This window comes from Syngnathus floridae, chromosome 5, assembly GCF_059516105.1.
Source record: "Syngnathus floridae isolate MCC-2025c chromosome 5, RoL_Sflo_1.0, whole genome shotgun sequence".
NCBI lineage: Eukaryota > Metazoa > Chordata > Actinopteri > Syngnathiformes > Syngnathidae > Syngnathus > Syngnathus floridae.
In genome coordinates this window covers 13,563,250-13,583,298 of record NC_142417.1, presented here as the reverse complement: position 1 = coordinate 13,583,298, position 20,049 = coordinate 13,563,250, and the positions used below count along the sequence as shown (strand labels likewise).

The 20,049-nt window shown below is 39.5% G+C and overlaps 2 protein-coding genes across 7 annotated transcripts; both read right to left on the bottom strand.

Annotated features, from left to right (window-relative positions):
• Positions 1-58: 58 nt before the first annotated feature.
• snrnp27 (small nuclear ribonucleoprotein 27 (U4/U6.U5)) lies at positions 59-4,067 on the bottom strand. The gene is made up of 6 exons (XM_088376600.1): positions 3,882-4,067; positions 2,902-3,028; positions 2,165-2,268; positions 1,615-1,694; positions 847-911; positions 59-487 (listed from the first exon to the last, which is right to left on the bottom strand). The coding sequence occupies exons 1-6, from the start codon at positions 3,916-3,918 to the stop codon at positions 433-435; spliced, it is 468 nt and encodes a 155-aa protein (XP_088232726.1). The 5' UTR covers positions 3,919-4,067; the 3' UTR covers positions 59-432.
• Positions 4,068-4,482: 415 nt separating this feature from the next.
• Positions 4,483-19,430, bottom strand: add2 (adducin 2 (beta)). Of its 6 annotated transcripts, none has more exons than XM_088376595.1 (16): positions 16,857-16,912; positions 16,723-16,737; positions 16,178-16,368; positions 15,652-15,793; positions 14,654-14,805; positions 14,457-14,537; positions 14,061-14,210; positions 12,886-13,029; positions 12,579-12,677; positions 12,328-12,504; positions 11,498-11,752; positions 10,252-10,368; positions 10,091-10,177; positions 9,218-9,344; positions 7,615-7,692; positions 4,483-5,631 (listed from the first exon to the last, which is right to left on the bottom strand). In XM_088376595.1, exons 3-16 carry the CDS (start codon positions 16,322-16,324, stop codon positions 5,381-5,383), a joined length of 2,007 nt encoding a protein of 668 aa, XP_088232721.1. In that variant the 5' UTR covers positions 16,325-16,368; positions 16,723-16,737; positions 16,857-16,912; the 3' UTR covers positions 4,483-5,380. The 6 variants fall into 6 exon arrangements, with proteins under 6 accessions (XP_088232721.1, XP_088232720.1, XP_088232722.1 ...); XM_088376598.1 differs by lacking the exons at positions 16,723-16,737; positions 16,857-16,912 and adding exons at positions 5,800-5,833; positions 19,124-19,430 and having other exon boundaries at positions 5,518-5,631; XM_088376594.1 differs by lacking the exons at positions 16,723-16,737; positions 16,857-16,912 and adding an exon at positions 19,124-19,427.
• Between the last annotated feature and the right edge of the window lie 619 nt (positions 19,431-20,049).

Below are 20,049 nucleotides of genomic sequence, written 5' to 3'. Positions count from 1 at the left end.
TTTTATTAGATATACTTATAAAAAAGTGAATTGATTATTTGCTACATTGACTCAGTACTGAAGAAAATGTGTTTTATTGATTTAAACAGTTGACATTATCACTGCATCCAATTGTTTCAGTTTAAAAAGTAAGAACACTACCTTCAGTAGACTTTTATTGTTTTACATAACTAAACTTATAAGTAAATATAGAACAGCATGAGGTTTTGTGTACCTCATGTTTGCCATGAACCATGCATCAATACCAAAATGTGGTGTAATATAATCACGGAGAAAACATTAATGTCTCCCATTAATTAAAAATGTATATGTGTATGGTAAAGTCCTACACAACAACAAAAGGTCACGAAAATGAAACCAAACAGCACGAAACATCCTGATTTTGTCAAGTACAACAAATTTACATTTCAAGAGGATAGTAGCAAAATAATTTCATGCAATGAAGTCCAGTGGTCTGTTGAATCCACCCTTTCTGTTCATGTATTGCCTAGAAAAGAAAAAAAGAAAAAAAAAGAAACATTACATCACTGTTACCCTCGCAACACTTGCAGATGACATCATCACACACCAATAGGAGTACGAGAATTTCTGCATAGAAACACCTGCAGAGGTGATTGGCTATATTGACAATAGCAGTAATAAGGCTTGCTGTGAGGGGACTTAAAACTTGACATTTTAAATCAGCAATATGACCAACACCGGATGACTAACATGACACCCGGGTGCTGAGGCAATAAGACCTGAAAGCGCAGCACAACTAGCTCTACTCAAACAATAATATTCCTCTTTCATAATTTCCACTTTTGGAGAACAAGAAGGGTAGCTTCTCCTATACACTTGTCATACCTGTATTTTCTTTTCATGGTGGTGTTGACAGCATACGCATTGGTAGCGCTTTCACTTTTCTTCCCCTGATTGAAAACAAATTCCCAAATCATCATCATGCATAGGAAAATGTGGGCATGAGCACACTTAATCTTCTGGTTACCAAGGACCGGTTTATGATAGTATGCATATTTCATGGACCAGCAACCATTTGTGCACTTGGATGGTCCACATGTTACTAATTTTGCTCAGGTATTCGATCTGTGTGCGTGCGTGCGTGTGTGTGTGTGTACAGTATATTTTCTTTATTATGTATTGGCCTGCCAGGGGGCTATGGATGAAAACTAGCTTTGTAGCTATAATCTGTCATATTTACATTTGGTTTTATATTGATGTTCATTAATGTGCATTGTACCGATTCGATAAATAAATACTTTGTACTAATGTATGTTAATATTGCATTAAATTAATGATAAAATAATAATAATAATCATATATTAAACCGTGGGTCGGAAACCAAGTAAAGCATCGACTCTTAACTTTGCTGTATAGTTATAATCCTGGTATATACATAGTAAAATAAACGTTCAATTCTAATACGCTTAAAAAAATCAGATTTTTTTGGGTGATAAATTAGAAATAAACAACGCAAGAGACTGATAGAAAAGAGTTATATGATTCAATACATCACATTTGTTAAATGTGTGAGAGATTCACTTTGTGAATGAAAATATGTTCCTGTAGTTTTGGATCATTTGTTGAACTTTTTTGCACAGCATACACACTCACCTTAGTTGAGTCAAATGTTGAAAATCCCATAAGTTTCATCATCTCAATTTCTTCTTCGGTTTTGCCTTGCATGTCCTCAGCTGTTTAAAAAAAGTGTGTGAATTCCATAACTGGTGCATATAAACTGAGGACAAATGTCAGTCCTAACATTGCAACAAAGGAAGGAGTCTGGTAAGCTAGTTAACAAGCATCACAATTTTAGTGAGTTAGTCTCTTTCATGTGTGTGTGTGTGTGTGAGAAACATCTTGTGGAGTAGTATTACTTTTTCTTCAATGACTTACTACAATACATTTTACTTAAATAACAGAGTCTGTGCTATAATGTTACTTAAAACATCAAGCAAGTGGACGTGGATTTTTTTTTTCTGCTGAATCTTGTTCGCTTTTTGCTGATTTGTTCCTTCAAACAGTTTGTTTGCTCAGGTTTTCCCCGCCTCAAGAATACGCTTGCTTTTAGTCATAATTTACTTCACTTAATGTTATTTAGTATGGAAACATTTGTTTTGAAAGTCAACTTTACTATGGTGGTGGCACAGTGCGTCTTTTATACCTGATATTTGAATGGGCTTTGATGACCTGTCTTTACGGTCATCTTCACGTCTGTCTTTTTGCCTCATAGGTGAAAGAGAGGAGGAGCGATGGCGTCGAGGAGACCTGCACAAGGAAACATCGACAGCTGCAGGACCAGTTATCACAACTACTGAGTGAACAAATCGCTGAAAATAATGAAGTAATGTATGTTCCAGACCTATCGGCAATAGGTAAACATCTGTGCAGAAGAGGGAACCAAAAAACATTTTTATATATTCTTACCCCCTCTCACAACAGGTAAATAAAGTAGTAAAGTCGTTGCGGCTGATCAGATTTTGTGACAATGAAAGGTATCGATTGGCATTTGCAAAATTGGACAATCATAACCACTGGGTCACTGACATAACCACTACCTCAGAGGCATATATTATTTATGTTCTGTGGCAACAATAACTATTACTAGATCTAAGTTGGGGAGTGAAAGATGTGTATGTGTGTGTGTGTGTGTGTGTGTGTGTGTGTGTGTGTGTGTGTGTGTGTGTGTGTGTGTGTGTGTGTGTGTGTGTGTGTGTGTATATATATATATATATATATATATATATATATATATATATATATATATATATATATATATATATATTTATTTATTTATTGTACTATGTCTATGCTTGATAATGTGGAACATTCTATAAAGTTGATTCTACTCAACACAAAATGTATGAAAATTCCCTATGGCATTAAAGCAGGTTCCCTCACCTTGAACGTCTCCTGTGGGGAGATCTGGAACGACTTCTTCTCCTTTCTCTGTCACGATCCCGTGACCGATCCCTTTCCCTTCGCCTTCGATCACGTTCTCGTGAAATTGAGCGGGAACGCCTCCGTTCTGTAGGCAATATGATAAGAATTCACAAAGGGATGCAAGAGCAATGCAGTACAGTATCTACACATGGAACTGGGTATGTTTGTGTTAATATATTTATTGTGCTTGTTTTAGAGTATATTCACAATAGAGTATATTCACAACGCAATGACTTAAATGTGACTTAAAAATATTGGTACTGAACAGGTTTGTTTATTCCTTTTGATGGTCTGATGCGCGCGACTTTTGTTTGACCATCACATCTTTGGCATATATATTCACGATTTGTTCAGAATCATAGCAAATGAATGTGAATTCAATTCATGAAAACTAGTTGCAATAATATGCAAACACTGTTGCAATATTGCAAAGCCACCACACATAGCTCAAATAAGAATGAAAGTTTTGGCCGCTAGGAGGTTTAGTGAGTCCATGAAGCCTCGCGAGCTTTTGAAATGTAAGTTTTAGAAAGCTTCATCGTGCATTGTTCGTTAAGTCGTTCGGTCACACAGTTTAGGCAATGGATGGTGATCTTTTATATGTTTATGTATCGTGCCTGTTTTGGAAAAGTAAAGAGGAGAAAATACATCTGTGTTGCAATGAAGGGACTAAATTAATACAAAAACTACTCAAGTTAAATACTGACAACCAAAAATTCTACTTAACTACGGAGAATTCAAATATTTACGTTACTTTCCAAGAGTGCTAAATGACATCGATTACTCTCACTACAGGGCATTAATGAAGGAAAGCGCGTTTGTAGTCGGCAATACATTTGTTTTGAGAACGCTGTTTAACCAGGACCCTATAACAGAAATGGCGATATCTTGGAACCTTCTTTAATCGACCAGGCACGAACTAATGAGTTGTTTCTTACCACGCCTCGGAGGAGTTCGACTCCTGCTCCTTCCCATTTTAACGAGTCAAATATTTCGCCAAAGAGTAGAAGGTATAGCGCTGAAAAGAACCGCAGGACAAAGAGTTACTCGAAATTACTATTGAATCGTTCACTGTGCGCCATCATAACAGATTCCGCTGTGTCCATTCACAACTTCCGTTTGTCTTTTTTCCTACAGCGCCACCTATCGAGTCGGATCTCAATTGTTGTGCGACTGTAACAGTATGGCAGGCCTTTATTATGTAATTGTGTAAATCAATATTACGGTCCATTTGCGATAACGCTGCTTCTCTTCACTAGTAGTACAACTTTGGCATGCAACCAGGATAACTACATGCTTTTAGTGTGGCAAAACTGTGTATAAGTTGACAACTGTACTACTACTGATAACATTTCTAAAATTCAGCTACTGTACATGTTGCCATCATCTAGTGCTTCACCAGAAATAGTACTAGTAATATTTAAGTTACACAAATTATTTATAACAATGACAACATGCAGATGTTAAAAAAAAAAGCATCTTTTGCTTGTAAAAATGAGTCATTAATTTTGTTAAGAAAAGAGTCATAAGACAGACAGGCAATGTTCATAACTTATTTCAGTTGATTTGAAATAAAACTTTAATGACAGATATATGGTAGACTTGCAACATTCACATACACATTCTAATATAAAATGATTAAAATTATGAGCAAACATCGCATCAGCGTTTGTTTTGCACCAAGTGACTTAAAACAGAAAGCATATTTGACTGTTTGGAGGTATTTTGCATACACATACACGGGAATATGGGGAAAGTGGAATGTTTTAGTGCCTTCAGTGTATTTATGAGTCTTTAAGCTGCGATTACAAGCATATTTTATAGCCACCTTTATTTTCTTGCAAGACTGTCATTTTTTCCCCCAGCGCTCATCTTTGTTGTATTCCTATTATAATGTTTATAGACTGGTAGATTTGCAATAAACAGTTTTCAGAGCACAATCAGTAGCTATCCGTATACATTTCTACATGTAATGCACATGTGCTCACATTTACATCAGCAATATCAATGTGATGTTTAGAACTAAACAATTACAAGACGCTATGATCAATCAAGTGCTTTTCTAACGATACTGAGGGACCAATTCTGAGTAGTCATATATGATATAAATGATATATGCAATATGCAAAATGAGAATCATATCTTCTACAGTAAAGTTGGTTTCAAATGTAGGTGACTTAATAAACATGAGAAATACAGAAATACAGAGCATGTGTGATGGGTAGCAGTGGTAGCGCCTTGGAGCTGACCCAGATTATTATATTTTTTTGTAAGAGCAAAAGAGTGACCACAGTCAATAAAACTGTCATTTTTGAAAATGGGTTTGTTACTGACTGTGTTTGGAAAGACCTGCAGTGAACGCCACCCGAGTTACTGCACTGTGTGTACAAAGAAATATTTCACAGCAATATTTCATCAAGGTTTGACGGTATGCAACTCAAGTTTCAACTTTTTCCTTCTGCTTCTTACTCTTTTTCAGGAATGATGGTGGCTTAAACTTCTTCTTCTTCTTGGACGGGGACTTGGATGGCGAACCTTCTGGTGTGCCATCCTGCGGTTTGGTAGGCAGAGCAGCAGGGGTTGAGGATTCGTTGGTAGAAAGCGCCTTCATCCCTTTTTCTAGTTCTTCAGCTTGCTTCTCCTCTTCACCTCCGTTCTGTATGACCGGGCAGTCCGTCTTTGTGTCTCCTGCACCGAGGATTGTCATAAAATGAAAGCACAAGGGCAACATTTTTGGAGCCAGACAGAAAATCTTGAGTGCTGTTGGAGCGGCAAAGCCAAATGGCGTACAAGTACATCTTTTCAATGCAGATGGGCATGCGCACTTCATGAGATGTGTGCAGTTTCTATACTTACTAGTGAGACAAGACCAAAGCACCAGAGGTGTGCCCTATGAATCATTTGCCGATAAACACAGAAAAGGACAGACAGACACAGAGGGACACAGGTACAGGAGACACAGTGGGTACAGGGACAGATGGATCGCTATCAACACTGATGACTTAGGTAGCAAAACATTTTGACTTGAGACACATGTAAAGCTGTAAACCATCAGTGACTGTGCAGGCTTGTTTACAGTTAGCGCCAAAATGTCCTCTAAAAGAAAATAGACGACAGCTAAAACGTGATACCCCCCCTTTGACTGTGGAGAATACTATGAGACGACCCTGAGGTGTCGCTAGACATTTTTCAGTCGGGTGGCCAGGGTGACACAACATCTCAATGAGGGTTGGCCTTATCACCATATCATAGCATACCACATCTTATCATAACATCCATAGTCAAGGTTTCTTGAAATGAAATTCACACATAGTATCTTGAACAACATCCATCCCACTCAGAAGTCTAAGTAAAAACAGCATAATTTTGCTGAATATAATTTACTAGATCTGCAATTTTCTATCTCGTGTCTTTGCTTTTGTGTATGAACTCATAATCCACTTCTATTTCATGCGCTGATTTCACTAGCTAACAGCCAATCAATATTATTATATCAGAGATGACCCAATGACAGTTTGCCTACTGTGCTCATTCCTTCCATAGCTATCTTATTAGCAATACCACAAGAAACCCATAATGTGTCACAGTTCTTTTTCTTTAGATTTGTTCCTTCCTGTGCTGAGTGTATGTGCAAAATTGGTATGTATTTGTGTGCATTTTATTTTGTCAAATCTTGACAGTGGATGGTATAGTAAACGATGACTCTTCAGCTATGTTTGCTTGCTGTGGTGTGAAAGTAATTAATTTGATTAATAGTGACTAAGAATCAAATTTTCTTGTTTTTGGCATTAAGCTCAATATTTGTGACAGTTAATAAAATAAAAAACTTGTAGGATAGTATCGAAGGGTCTAAGAATACTGCATTCATATGAAAATGGTAGAAAGATAACAAATATCAAAATGTTTCCCTTGGTGTGAGAATGGCCGGGGGGGAGGGCAGGAGAATGACCAGGGGTGTCCCTAGCCACCTCTGGCCACCATGTAGCTCCACCCCTGAGACAACCACAAACATATTGCCACTGCAACGATCTATCACGGGAAACAGTTCTTGAAATGAAAACTGTTAACAGGAAAGTATTGTCAACGTGAGGTCCATATACTGTAAAAACTTTGTAATTTCATCAAAATTTACTTGGTTGGAATCTAGTCCAACTTTTACAGTATGCTCTGCTGGGGGTAGTCACCATTTTGGGTGCAGGCAGTAGCTGCCCCCAGTATATAATACTTCATTTGTATTAAGTATTACAAAAAAAAATGTAGAAAAGATTATGCCTGTGGCCACCATCACTTCACAAGGTCACCAGAATGAATCATTTACGAATTATACAATACCAGTGTACAGTACAGAGTTACATTTAGAATAGTGAGAATCTATTTGTTCATGGCATATACTGACTTTATCTTTACAGCCAATTAAACGTACACCGCACATGCTTATGATATTCTTTTATGCTGAACTTTATCCAATTAGGATCAAACACCACAGAGGTGGTTGGTGACCACTATGAGGAGTAACATGGCCATCAGGGACCATCTGAAGCATGGGCGGGTAAAAGCAGCAGAGCAGAGTCGATCAGAATTGTTCATGGAAGACTGCAGCAGGCAGCTGGGTCACATAGCCACTGTGCATGGCATGCAGGGCAGGCAGTGAGTGCACCTCCAAAACCTCACCTGGAAGAGTGGGGTGATTGGGCAGAGAGCCCTTTGTGGGGGAGGAAGTAGGGGAAGTGTCATTTGTCACCTCCGGCCCTACTTACACAAAGCACAAAGTTACACACTAACAGACTGTAGTCATTGCTCAGCTATGGGGAAACTGCAACTGAGAGGGAAAGAAAATAATTAAGGGTGTGGCAGACATCCATAGTGATTGTTGTCTACGATAGATTATCACCAAGATATCACACCAAAGTTTAAGGACAAAAATGGCAGCACTTGACCTGCCTTGACCTTTGCCCCACCGTACCAGGAAGTGGTTCAAAAGGGTGGTCAAAGACCAAATCATCTCCAAACACCCACCAGCACTTGATCTGTTGCAGATTGCATGCCAGTCAAACTGCTCTACAGATAATTCAGTGATCCCTCGCCACTTTGCGCTTTAACGTTCATGTTCAGCTGTGCTGTGGAAAATTGTCCTCCATTAATTACGGAGCACAATGTAAACAGGATGGCCAAACCACTGGTCAGTTAGTGCAAGGCATAGTCCCCCACTTGCTAATCATGCGTGCGTGGGAATTGGAGAATCTTGAGATTACATGTGTCAGTCTGATTATGCTGCATCTGTACATTTTCAGTTTGTGTGTGCTGCTGTGTGCTTTTGAGAACAGTGACCCTCTGACGGCTGTGGTGCGTGTGCGGACTAAAGGAAATCCCAGCATATAGTTCAACCGGAGAACCCGGATTGTGCATTTTTCAGCAACATGAACTACAAAGTCAAATCGTGACACCTTCACTGTGATCACCACTCAGCTGCTACCAGAACAGCAGGGCGTCTTTAAATGTGACTTTGTTTTTATTGTCGAAATATTTATAGAGCTAGTTTAAAACCGTAAACACAGTCATGTTGATTCTTTTGAATTTTAATCACAATCACTTTCAATAATTTATTCCTTACACTATCTAAAAGAACTGAAATACAATTAAATAATATATATATTACTTTTTATTCAATTATTCAATTCTCTCTATATACGTTATAGGAATATGACTATTTATATAGCACTTTCACAACGCCTTTCGTCGTAACATAACTAATTTTAATATAGAACCTGGAGTAAATAGTAGTTCGAGAGTTTTCCCCAATAGAAATGTGTGCTGTGGATGAAAAAAGGTTGGGAAACACTGGTGTAGAAGATATGGCACAAAACGAAGACACAAAACATGGGTTTGACAAAACACCTCACAGTGCTTAGAGTAAAGAAAGATGATTTTTCAATTTTAAAAAGCACAGTACAGTGCATGTACTCGCTGCATGTCTGTCCAAGAATAAGGTTCCAATAAAGCCCATATCTCACAGAGCGGCTAGGTCGTGTGAATGCTCATTTATACTAAGTATAAATACTAAGTACGTGTCCTCCGACTGACCAAATCAGCTGAGATAGCCAATGGAGTTCCACAACTAAAATGCAAAAAATATACTTTGCTTTTTTGGCATCATTTTGTATTATGAGCAAGGTAATTTCAGCCCTGAATGACAACTTTAGTTCTAGTTTACCTGAAAACAATTGTCTATCCTGAAATAGGACGAAGCATACATAGTTTGGTCAAGACAACCTACCGTTGGTCCCGATATCTTGTTTCTTTTGCACTTCCATGCGGTAGTCCTCTAGCTCCTGGTCTGTGAGCTGATTAAAGGGGTTGGGACTTTCAGGCTCTGGTGGTACTTGGGGTGGGGTGACTGGTGACTGAATGAAATGACAAAAAAGAAAAAAAATCTGAGCTACTAACTGTAGCAAGGATTTGCAAGGTGATACAGGTGTGTTCAAAATAATAGCAGTTTAAAATGACTAACTAGATCAATCACTGATATTGTTGACAATTAGATTACATGGCAAATAATGTACCAGTAGGGGACCCTTAAAAAGGATTCAACATGCATGCTCTGCATGCTTGTGAGTCTGAGTAATTTGATAATTAAACAAAAGGTTCCAGTTTAAAAAGAAAGAATAGACGTGTAGATTCAATTTGTCATTCTGCAATAACAGATATAAATCAAGTAGCACCAGGGCTGGACCGGACATTTCATTTGCTCAAATGTCATTCTTTTTTTCTTAACATTTTGGTATGTAATTGTGTAAAAAACATTATGATTTTGAGCTTTCCACACATTTTTAAACACACTGCTACTATATTTATATTAGGGCGGCACAGTGAAACATTGGTTAGCACATCTGCCTCACAATGTCAAAGTCATGGGTTCGATTCCAGGCCCCGGCCTTCTCGTGTGGAGTTTGCATGTTTTCCCCCTGCCTGTGTGGGTTTTCTGTATGTACTCAGGTTTCCTCCCACATTCCAAAAACATGCATGGTAGGTTAACGTACTGACCAAAATTTGCCATAGGTGTGATTGTGAATGGTTATTTGTTTCTGTTGGATGGATGAATGGCTGTTATTAAGAACACAACTGTATGTATGAAGATACTTCATTTTACCGGGGGACTATCATCTGTTACCACACTGGCGAGGACCTGAGACTGTGGTCCTGCTGTTTTCATGTCTTGACGATTCTGCTGTCGAATCTGAGATGACAAAAATGAGCAAAACAAGTACTGTATACTGTAATTGAACAACTGTGTTCACAGTGACAAGGTACCTTGTTTCGTGTCTCAATCACTTCCCGAGGGTTAGTAAAAAGAGGCACAAACTGGTTTGGGGTTTCTATCTTGATCGCTGTACTACCAGCTTGTGTCACTTCTTCTGTTTTCATCCACTGAGGGAGAGAGACAACAGTTAGTTTTCAAATTGTATTAAATGTTCCTCTTGAACGTGATAATTTGTTCTGCCACTAGAGGGCAGACTGTACTGCAGCATACTCGAAACTCGAGTCAGCCTTCTCTGCATTGCAGGGCTTGGGTGAGGTGGGATGGAGGAGGTAAACAAAGTGGGAGAACTAGCTCCTCTCAATGGCATGAAAGAGCCATCCACTTTTCTTTTTCCATCAATTCACCCATCACCTAGTCCTGTCCGGTTGTGTGGATACTGGAGTGTCCCTCAGTTGACAAAAAGAGGTAGCATACACCTTTGACTGATCAAAAATCAATAATTAAAAAGGAAACTACCTAGGGCGTGTTGTATGGAATTTTAAACTTTCATAATAACAATTGCTGCAACGTCACCCACTTTCCAGATTTTTTTTTTTTTTAAATCATGAACGTTGTAAAATTTTTCAGGTCCCAACCCTTTTCCAAGAGGACTATTTGCAATTTTACAAAGAGTCATTTAATTTTTGGGGGGTATATTTGTTAAAAGTCTTAGTATGACCACACTGTTGTACATAAGTACAATGATCAGTGAAAAAAAGGCCCTTTCTTGTTTTATCTTGTGCATCTAATGTGATTTACAAGAAACCACAGCACCTGAGGAAAAATAACCAATCAGACACAGGCATGACTTCTTGAGTAATTGTGCAAAAATCTCCACTGCTTTGGAAAATTTGCTGAAACTATGATGAGATATCCACATATGGAAAAAATAATGCCCTTCCCTGGTTTGCCAACAAATTGGTATAAGAAGAGCAAAATAGCAGACTGACTGAGAACCACGACTTGACTCCTCACACTGCTCGGGTGGTTATCGTCAAGTACGTCCAGTTGATATCAGTGACAGATTCAGACAGATATAATTGACTATGAACATGGGATGCTAACAAGGATTAAAAAAAATGTTTGCCTTAGAATTTGTGTCCGGTTCACCTTACCATCAACCTAACATGTCAGGTCTCCACCCAACCCTTATTTCCATAGATTAGGTTCAGCACAAGATCACTGGCTCAAACATATGTGAGCAGCCAGTTGAGTGTATTTTGCAAACTAATCACATTTCCAACAATACATCCTTACAGTACTGCGCTGGTGTCCAGGACTGGCTTGCTCCTGGCTGACTTTTTGGTAGGTATTGGGAGTGTTGAGCCATCGAGTTCTCTCCTGCTGCTGGCGATGGGTAAAAGGGTGCTGCTTGAGACCCAAAGGAACTCCATCATCGTTGAACTGATGAAAGGCTGTGGCGGTTGCAGGAACCTCTATATCCTTTCGTGTTTGTGACCGTGATCTTTCCAGCAGCAAAGGGAATCGGTAGGCATAACCTGTACGGTAACCCTGGAAGATACCAAGGGGTAAAGGAACCTCAAGTTATCAATTCGTTGGTTTCCATGATCCCATCCGTAATCTGAAACATTAATAAATCAAGGTAATGTTTCCCATTGAAATAAATGGAAAGCCAATTAATCAGTTCCATTTCTAAAAGTTTTAGTTAGCTTTATTAACCATTGTGTGGTTAAAAATGAATACAACACAATGTAGAAATAAGGGAAAACACCCTACTATAAAGAACTAAAAAAGAACATGTATCTATTTATCGCTCGTTCACTTTAACTAAGGAGAGGAGGGCTCCAGCTCCTCTATTGAAAGAGTCCATAATAACATGGAAAAACTCAGTTCAATTATTTAAACATCGACGCATGGCCGTGGAGCTTTTATCTGCCAGATGCGGAAGGTCTAATCTGCCCAAAATGGTTCCTGCTCTTATATAGTCTTGACCACACCCACACAGGAAGGCAGTTCTTCCAAGTCTATGTGACAATGTGTGTATCGATGGTCATATATACAACAGTGACGTGCGGTGAGGTTCATGACTGGGGAGGCACTGATGTTATTTTTCTTAACTGACTTACCAAATTATCTAGAGTTCTCATGAGGGCTTCAAACTCATGTTCTCCAATGCGGCTCTTTTGCATTGGGCCAAAGGTAGAGCCCGCCCACCCCACTGTGCCAGCGTGATTGGGTTTATGGGTGGTCCGGTCAAGTAAGATCAGGTTCTGTTCACCGCCGGCACTACACAAAGCTGAAACCTAGTAAAGTGAACAACCAAATTAAATCATTTGAAAACGCTGCTACGTGAATAAGTACATGTGCGTGTGTGTACCTGGATTTGACAGGCAGCTTGAATGTGGTAGATTGCATAGAAGGCCTCCTCCACAGACTCCCCCAGGGCCACTATGCCATGATTTCTAAGCACCAGTACCTTTATATAATTGAAACCCACAATAGAAAAAAATCAAAACACTGACAAATTAGATGTTCATTCACATGCAATCAGATGACATTGTTAAAAGCGCTCCTCTTGGAGCTGTGCTTCATTTACTAATTACGTATTCATTCTTTCGACCCATGAGGAAAAGCACAAGACCTGATTATAATGAGTGGTGATTAGTCTTTTGTAGTCTCCTAACCTTACAAGTGGGTCCAAGGCTCTTCTGAAGCTCCACACGGTCTTCCTCCACCTCCATTACTCCGTTGTACTCATAATAGGCCACATCCCCAACCAGCAAGGCTTCATGGGACAATGGCAGCAGGCCACATTTCATAGCTGAGACCTAAAGACAGACATTGTTGGGGAAAGATCAGAACAAAATAAGTACCATAATTTCTGGACTATCAATCCCACCCAAATATAAATACATAAAAATCATGGAAAATCCATAGATAAGCTGCACTGGACAATGAGCCACAGGGTTCAAAGCTTGTGCACAAGGTAGCAGTTTATAGCCTGGATAATACGGTACAGTATATTGTTAGACTATACACAGACACACACGTGCATTAACATTTGCACAGATGCTCAAGCAAAAAAAAAACAACAACAACATACATCACCAAAATATTCGTACAATTAAGAAAACACTATTAAGTATTTCCAGTATCTTATGTATTTTTGTCTGTTAACACAATCAAAACAGTTAATACACCTATTAGCAAAGGAAGTGAAAGGAGGCTACAGTGGAAATAAAAGCTCTACTATTATTTCAAAGGGTAGATTTTTGAAATACATGACAATGAGACCAAGATAAATAACTTGAAAATACAAAATCAAAAGTTCCACTTTATTAGTTAACCTCTAACCAGTTCAAGTCATTTTTTTTTTTTTTTTTAAAAATAGCTCAGGTAACACGGTTGCAGAGGTGCACAACCTTAATATAATTAGGGATTCAAACTCATTTTGAATGGAAGTCAGTCACCCATCACCACCAGTACCTCTGATTCATCCAGAATAAATGTCAGCTGTTCTAATAAGTCTTTTGTGGAATTTTTGTAGTCACGTCTCACAGCACAAGCTAGCGTCTGCTGCCACAGGTACTAAGTAGGACCACATAAGTAGATCATCACTGAATTATCTATCAAATTAGTAGAACTTTGCACTAATCAACAGCCAAGCAGTACACTACCGTTCAAATGTTTGGGGTCACTAAGAAATGTCCTTATTTTTAAATAAAATCGCAATTTTTTCAATGAGGACAACATTAAACAAATAAGAAACAAAACACAAAAATAACAAACATGACACAACAGACATTGGTCTGGCTTGCCAGGCTAAATAATCCGCTGATGACATCCCAGGATGACTTACTGCTGCTGTGGCCGGTGTGTGGAGGTGAAGTAGGCAGCGGGCATCTGGTCGGGCCGAATAGATGGCTGAGTGCAGGCTAAACTTCTCTGAGTCCACAACAAGGTTTGTACTGCCCTTCTCCACCATTTCACCCAAGATATTCACCTTTACCTGAAAATCACATCACCGATAGTACGTGTTTATACAGACTAATCGAGATATTATGACATAAAATCAACTAAGAATCAATACATGCATTTATCCAGGTCTGCTGTACTATTCAAACATGAGGAACATTTAAATACCATAACATTTTGGTTTACCCAACAACACAAGGGCAATTAACTATACAACTATCATGTTTGAACTTTACTCTCTGGAGGACGTCTGGTTTTTGGAATAGGCTATACTACTAACCAGGCTTGATCCAGTAACCTCGCTGCAGGCTAGGCCATCTGGTAGCACCAAGAAGTGTTCCTGTTCTTTGCTAACACGCAGCTGTCAAAAGAAAAAAAACCAAAACAAGACAAATCATGTATGCCAACATCACTGGAAGTGGAAATTGGTGCAATTGGCAGTGTTTCGGCATAGTATGTAAATAAAAATAAACAAACAGTGAGACAGGTGTGACTGATCTGAGCCCATCCATAGAGATCAAAAAGACGATGCACGCTGGCAAGCTTGCAGCGCATTAGCCGCTCTCCTTTGACCATGCTGCCAGGATCCCAGCCTTGGAGGTCATTAATGGGTGTTACCATCATCATGTCTGTGCAGTGGAAAAAGAAATTCAGACAATGAGAAACTGTCAGAAAAAAAAGCTACACATAGAAATATTGTGACTTTAGGCCTTCAGAAATGTCTCCTCTGCAGAGCACGTTAATTTTTTGTAATATGGGGACGGGCACATTGATAAACACATGCTGGGTCTTACCTGAAGCAATTTAAGCACAATGAGCATACACAAAAAAAAAACCATGAAAATGGATTGTTAACAGAAACTTCCTTGTGTACCAACCATAAGGCTAGCAGAACTAAAATGAAATGAAAAAACACAAACGACATTGTGATGTACACCAAGGATAGCATGACATAACGGGGCCATACCATTTTTAATTCGGGGGCTCGACTGGATGATACCATTTCATGCCAGAACATGAATAAATAAAAATCCTTGAACCAAAAAATAAAATAAAATAAGAAAATCTAAGAGTGCTGTATTTTTGCTCGCTCTTCTGTTTGTATGCAAATTTAATATGCTGCTATCTCATTTAAGAAGAATGACAAAATTGATCAGACGGAATAATGACTATATTGAAACACAACTGGTAAAAACAGAAAATAAGAACCCCGATCTGCATTTTTATCCAGACTTCCAGAGTTTTAGAGATGTTCTATTTTACTTGTACATACTATATTGCTTCCTTGAATAAATCAAACAGGTCTTTAAGAGGGCATATTGATTGTGTGCCCTTAACTGGTACGAAATCAATACACGCCTATTGAATACCTGTCTTTGGCAGTTGTTGGCAGCTAATAGGATATTGAACAATTGATTTAGGACAGCAATAGTTAGGAAAATTCCAGAATTTGCACCATCATAATTTTTACATACTAGATGGGGAGACTGGTAGGGTTGCAGGTGAGCCGTGCAAGGCCATGTAGTCAGCCAATTGCCTGAGTGCCCAAAGGTTTGAAGAGCTACCACCCTTCTTCATCTGTTCCTGGATAAGCGTATCCAGCTCCTCCTTGAATGACTGCGCGCACACACACACACGCACACACAAAGGCATGTTCTCAGTATACCGCGACAGATTACAATGTTCTATAGTTTTACTCAATCATGGAATTTCACATTGAGTATTACAGATGACACATCAGTTAAAAACATTAAGAACGATCTTGATTTGCACATTTAATTTATGATACATTTCAGTCATTTAGCATGCACAAGCACCACAAAGAGTGCTCACAGAGAATATATCATTTGTGCTGCATCAGCATAAACGTGATACTTGAGATCAAATTGATTTTCTGACAGAGTTAGGGCTTCATCATTTTATCCCTCTGTGGACAAGCCAAAGAAGTGTTTATGTTTATATTTTATTATGCTGGATGCATGTAGAGCAGCGTGATCTCACCGGACTCTGAAGAAGGCTGGAGATGTGTTTCTTAAATTGCGGTTCAGAGCCAGGAGTTGAATGCTGAGGAGACTGGAGGCTTTCAGGGACCCCATTGCTGGGGCTCCGTTGCACTGGGGTTTCCATTGGGGTCGGAGACTTGCTCATCTTTCAGAGTTGGTGCGTTACAACCACGGTTCAGTCGAAGTCAACTGTTGAACATAGTATAATCAAAAACATTATGGTGTTCACACAGTACACAAAAGACTAATTAGGGTGAATGTTTACTATCTTCAATTTAAAGTGCTCAGTTGATCTAATATAGTGTCATACATGATTTTGAACTGTGGGAGGAAGCCAAATTACCCCAAGAGACATGAACTCCCCACACAGATAGGCACAAACTCAGCAGACACAAAAACAAAGTGTTTACATTTGACCCCAGTTACGATATAGGCCACTTACGATTATGTGATTTTTGTTGTTGCTCTCATGTCTGAGCAATAACCTAAATCGATTAACAAGCAAGGTAATTTATTTCCAACAAACATTCAAAAGAAACCTACCCAACCAAAGAGGCACTGTGGGGCAGAAGGAAACATGGTGCACAAGTGCTATGAGCTCACATGCAGACATCACCATCAGAACCATAAGTTAAATTACAAGTAAGATCGGGTACTGGTAAAAAGAGACAAATTACCTTGACGATCTTTGAAAAAAAAAACATCTGGTGCCTCTTCCCAACTGTGTATTCACACATATTCACACACAGTGCTGCAAGGAGCAGATAAGGTCCCAGAACACCCCACACCCAAGCTTAATAACAGTATTTGCATAGTATGTCAGTTGCTTACTGTGTAGCTATACAAAACAGTCTTTGCAACTTACACATAATTGGCTAAGGAGAGCCTGACATGGATTTACTAACAACACAAAGACAGTCCAACCATCAAGTTTCCCGGAAATCCATTATGGTGCTCAATTTGACATGCACATGCATGTCTCGACTGTACCGTAAACGCGCAGTGGTTTTGGGAGCACCAACATCCATTGGAATAATGACCTTAAGTAGTTTTCTATTGATTTTCCTTGGCTCCACTTTCATTAGGCTACAACCAGAATGAATCTGAATGCTGTATTGTGAATCTATCAATGTACTTGAAATAATAACTCAATGATCATCAAAGCAGGGAAACAAAGAAAGTACATTTTCTGACCTAACTATTTCTGGAAAAACTTAATTTAACCTGGATTGATGATTGACTAGGTAGTCCTAAAGCCCTCTTGATCAGATAGCATAGAAGGAAAGCACAATTTATGGACTGGTGCTCAGTCCAGGGTGAAGCCCCATCAGCAGCCATACATACATCCAGTTTAACCTAATGAGTAGAAGGGGTGTAAAATTGATGGAGAAAAGTACACGTTACAGTACTAGACACAATGATCCCTATTTTCTTACCAAGTGCAGTCTCGCGCAAACTGTGCAGTAACTGCGCACAAGTGGATTTTTCTTTCTTTTGGTATTTTCATAGACAGGCACAGATAGAAAGAGGCGTTTGTATCATTGTGGGAGTGAACACAGGCCAGTGAAAACGGTTCCTTCAGATTCAGCACCGTTGAGGCACACAGTCTTTGTTATTAAACTTGAATAATGACTACAATGACTCAGAGTGTTCAGTGCACACTGTTTTCACGTTAATGAATGAAATAAGATAACTTTACATCAGTGGGGCACAGAATGGCCAGAAAGGCTCAGCACTGTCCTAAATCCCAAATACAGTAAACAAGAGAAAAATTGTACAAAAATTAAAGTGTACCAGCTTTTATGCCACGCACACATGCAAAAAGGCCTACTATACTACTAAAAAGACATACTATTAGCAATTTTGCTAAGCTGCTTTTGCTTATATTGCTTTGCTCGTGGATGTTGTTAGCGTTTGCGTGTGTAGGTGCTGTCTTGGGTTGTGTGACAAATCAGATGTGCTACATAAATGAAGCTGCCTTGCCTTCTTTGGTGTCATAGGGTGAACTGGGGCAGATAAAGAGGTTGCCTCGGGTGCAATACCGTACTGTGGAGGGTAGAGTGCAAAATTTCACAAGCGGGATGGTGCTACAGAATATTGCTATATTGTCAAAGTACACTCATATCGGAAACTTAACAAGCAACGCCACCAGACAGACTCCAACCATGCTGCCGCTGGTGTGCATGAAACTATCCCAGGCAACTGGATGAGAGGCGGGGTACACCCTGGACTCCCTGCATAAAACTGCAGGGCACACAAACCATTTGCACTCACCATTTGACACCTTAGGACAGTTTAGCATATTTTTGTACAGTGTGGTACAGACAATGTTGAACGTACTGTATACAGTGCACATGCAATCTTGCAGCAGTTGTTTCAATTGTCATATGAACAAGCTCATATGTATCAACTTCTCACTGGGAGTGAGCAATAGCTCCAAAACACCCTCATACTCTAACATTCCCTTGTGGGCCGCACGTTACATGGCTGCCTAGCAACACTCACACGCAACGCAGCATCAGCACCAGCCGAGCCAATGATACACTAATGGACTCCTGCAATATGTACGTATGTGGAGGCCGACAGCGACGACGCAGCGATTGCTCATGTGGGCTGTTCGCCTTGTGTTGTCAGGAAAATGAAGTGCGTGACAAATTAACAAGGAAAGCACGGTGCATGCAAATAGAAAAGACGAAATGCGATTGCAAGGATATAGTTGAACTACTTCGGGCTATTAGGGGTGAACAACAGAAGAAGCACAATGCACAAAGGAAGGATGCAATTCTTTTCGAGCGCGTTTTCCATTTTGGCTATACTTCAACCAAGAGCGAAACGCTCACACGACGCCTCGTGCACGCGCAAGGGTGCCTGCAGCACAACGCCCAATACCGCACAGTATGAAGAGGATGAACGCATTAAAAAAATGAGATGGTAGTCGACTGACCTCAGTGCCGCGTCCACTGTATGGCTGCAAAACACAAATTCTCGCCGTCAAAGCAGGCAGACGTGGTCAGCTGCAAAATATGTTTGCGACGTTTCTTTGTCAGAGTGTAAGATGGCAAGTGAGTGGCCCCATGAAGCTTTTCATTGCCGACTGCGTCGTGGACCAGCCCACTGCCACGCCTGTTCAGTCTGACACGGTCACACAGCAACACCCATTTTCAGGATATCATACAGGGATTAAATGCTCGGCAAGCCTATTCATATTTCCAGAGTCGTGTATAAAAACAATGCGCTACAAGACATTAAGGCCCGATTAAGCATAAACACGTCAGTCAGACGCCATCTTCTGTTGGGATGAATAATAACCTTCATGTTACACACATACAGTGGGTGCAATGCAAATTTTACTCGAGTTCAAATTGTAATACAATATGCGCCACTGTGTACTTCTAAAAATAAAATAAAAAGTATAGCCACACGTGCCTCATCATTGGTGTTTATTTGCATTGAAGTCTTACAAGATGTAAATACGTTATATTTGTAATTTTATTATGGAAAGTCTTATGTACCTCTGCATGTTTCACAAAAGTTTAACTTTTTTTTGTTCTTGTTTGTAGTATTTTATTGAAAATGCAGCCTTACAGGTCAGCTTTTTTGAGGGGATAGCGAGAGAGAACAGTACAGAAATACAATTACATAAACCAGAACCGTAACAGAAAAACATGATTAGTATAGTTACATAGGATGAAGGTTCTTATCTAGAACTAAAGGAACCCAATAGATAAAGGCATATTTGCCAACTCTGGGTTGTGGAAAAACAGTAAGGTTTTTTTTTCTCCAAACAGTGTATCAGCTAAGGCAGAGGCGTTGTTAGGTATATAAAGCTTTACTGGGGCTTAGGCCCAACTGCTATTGTGATCTGCAACC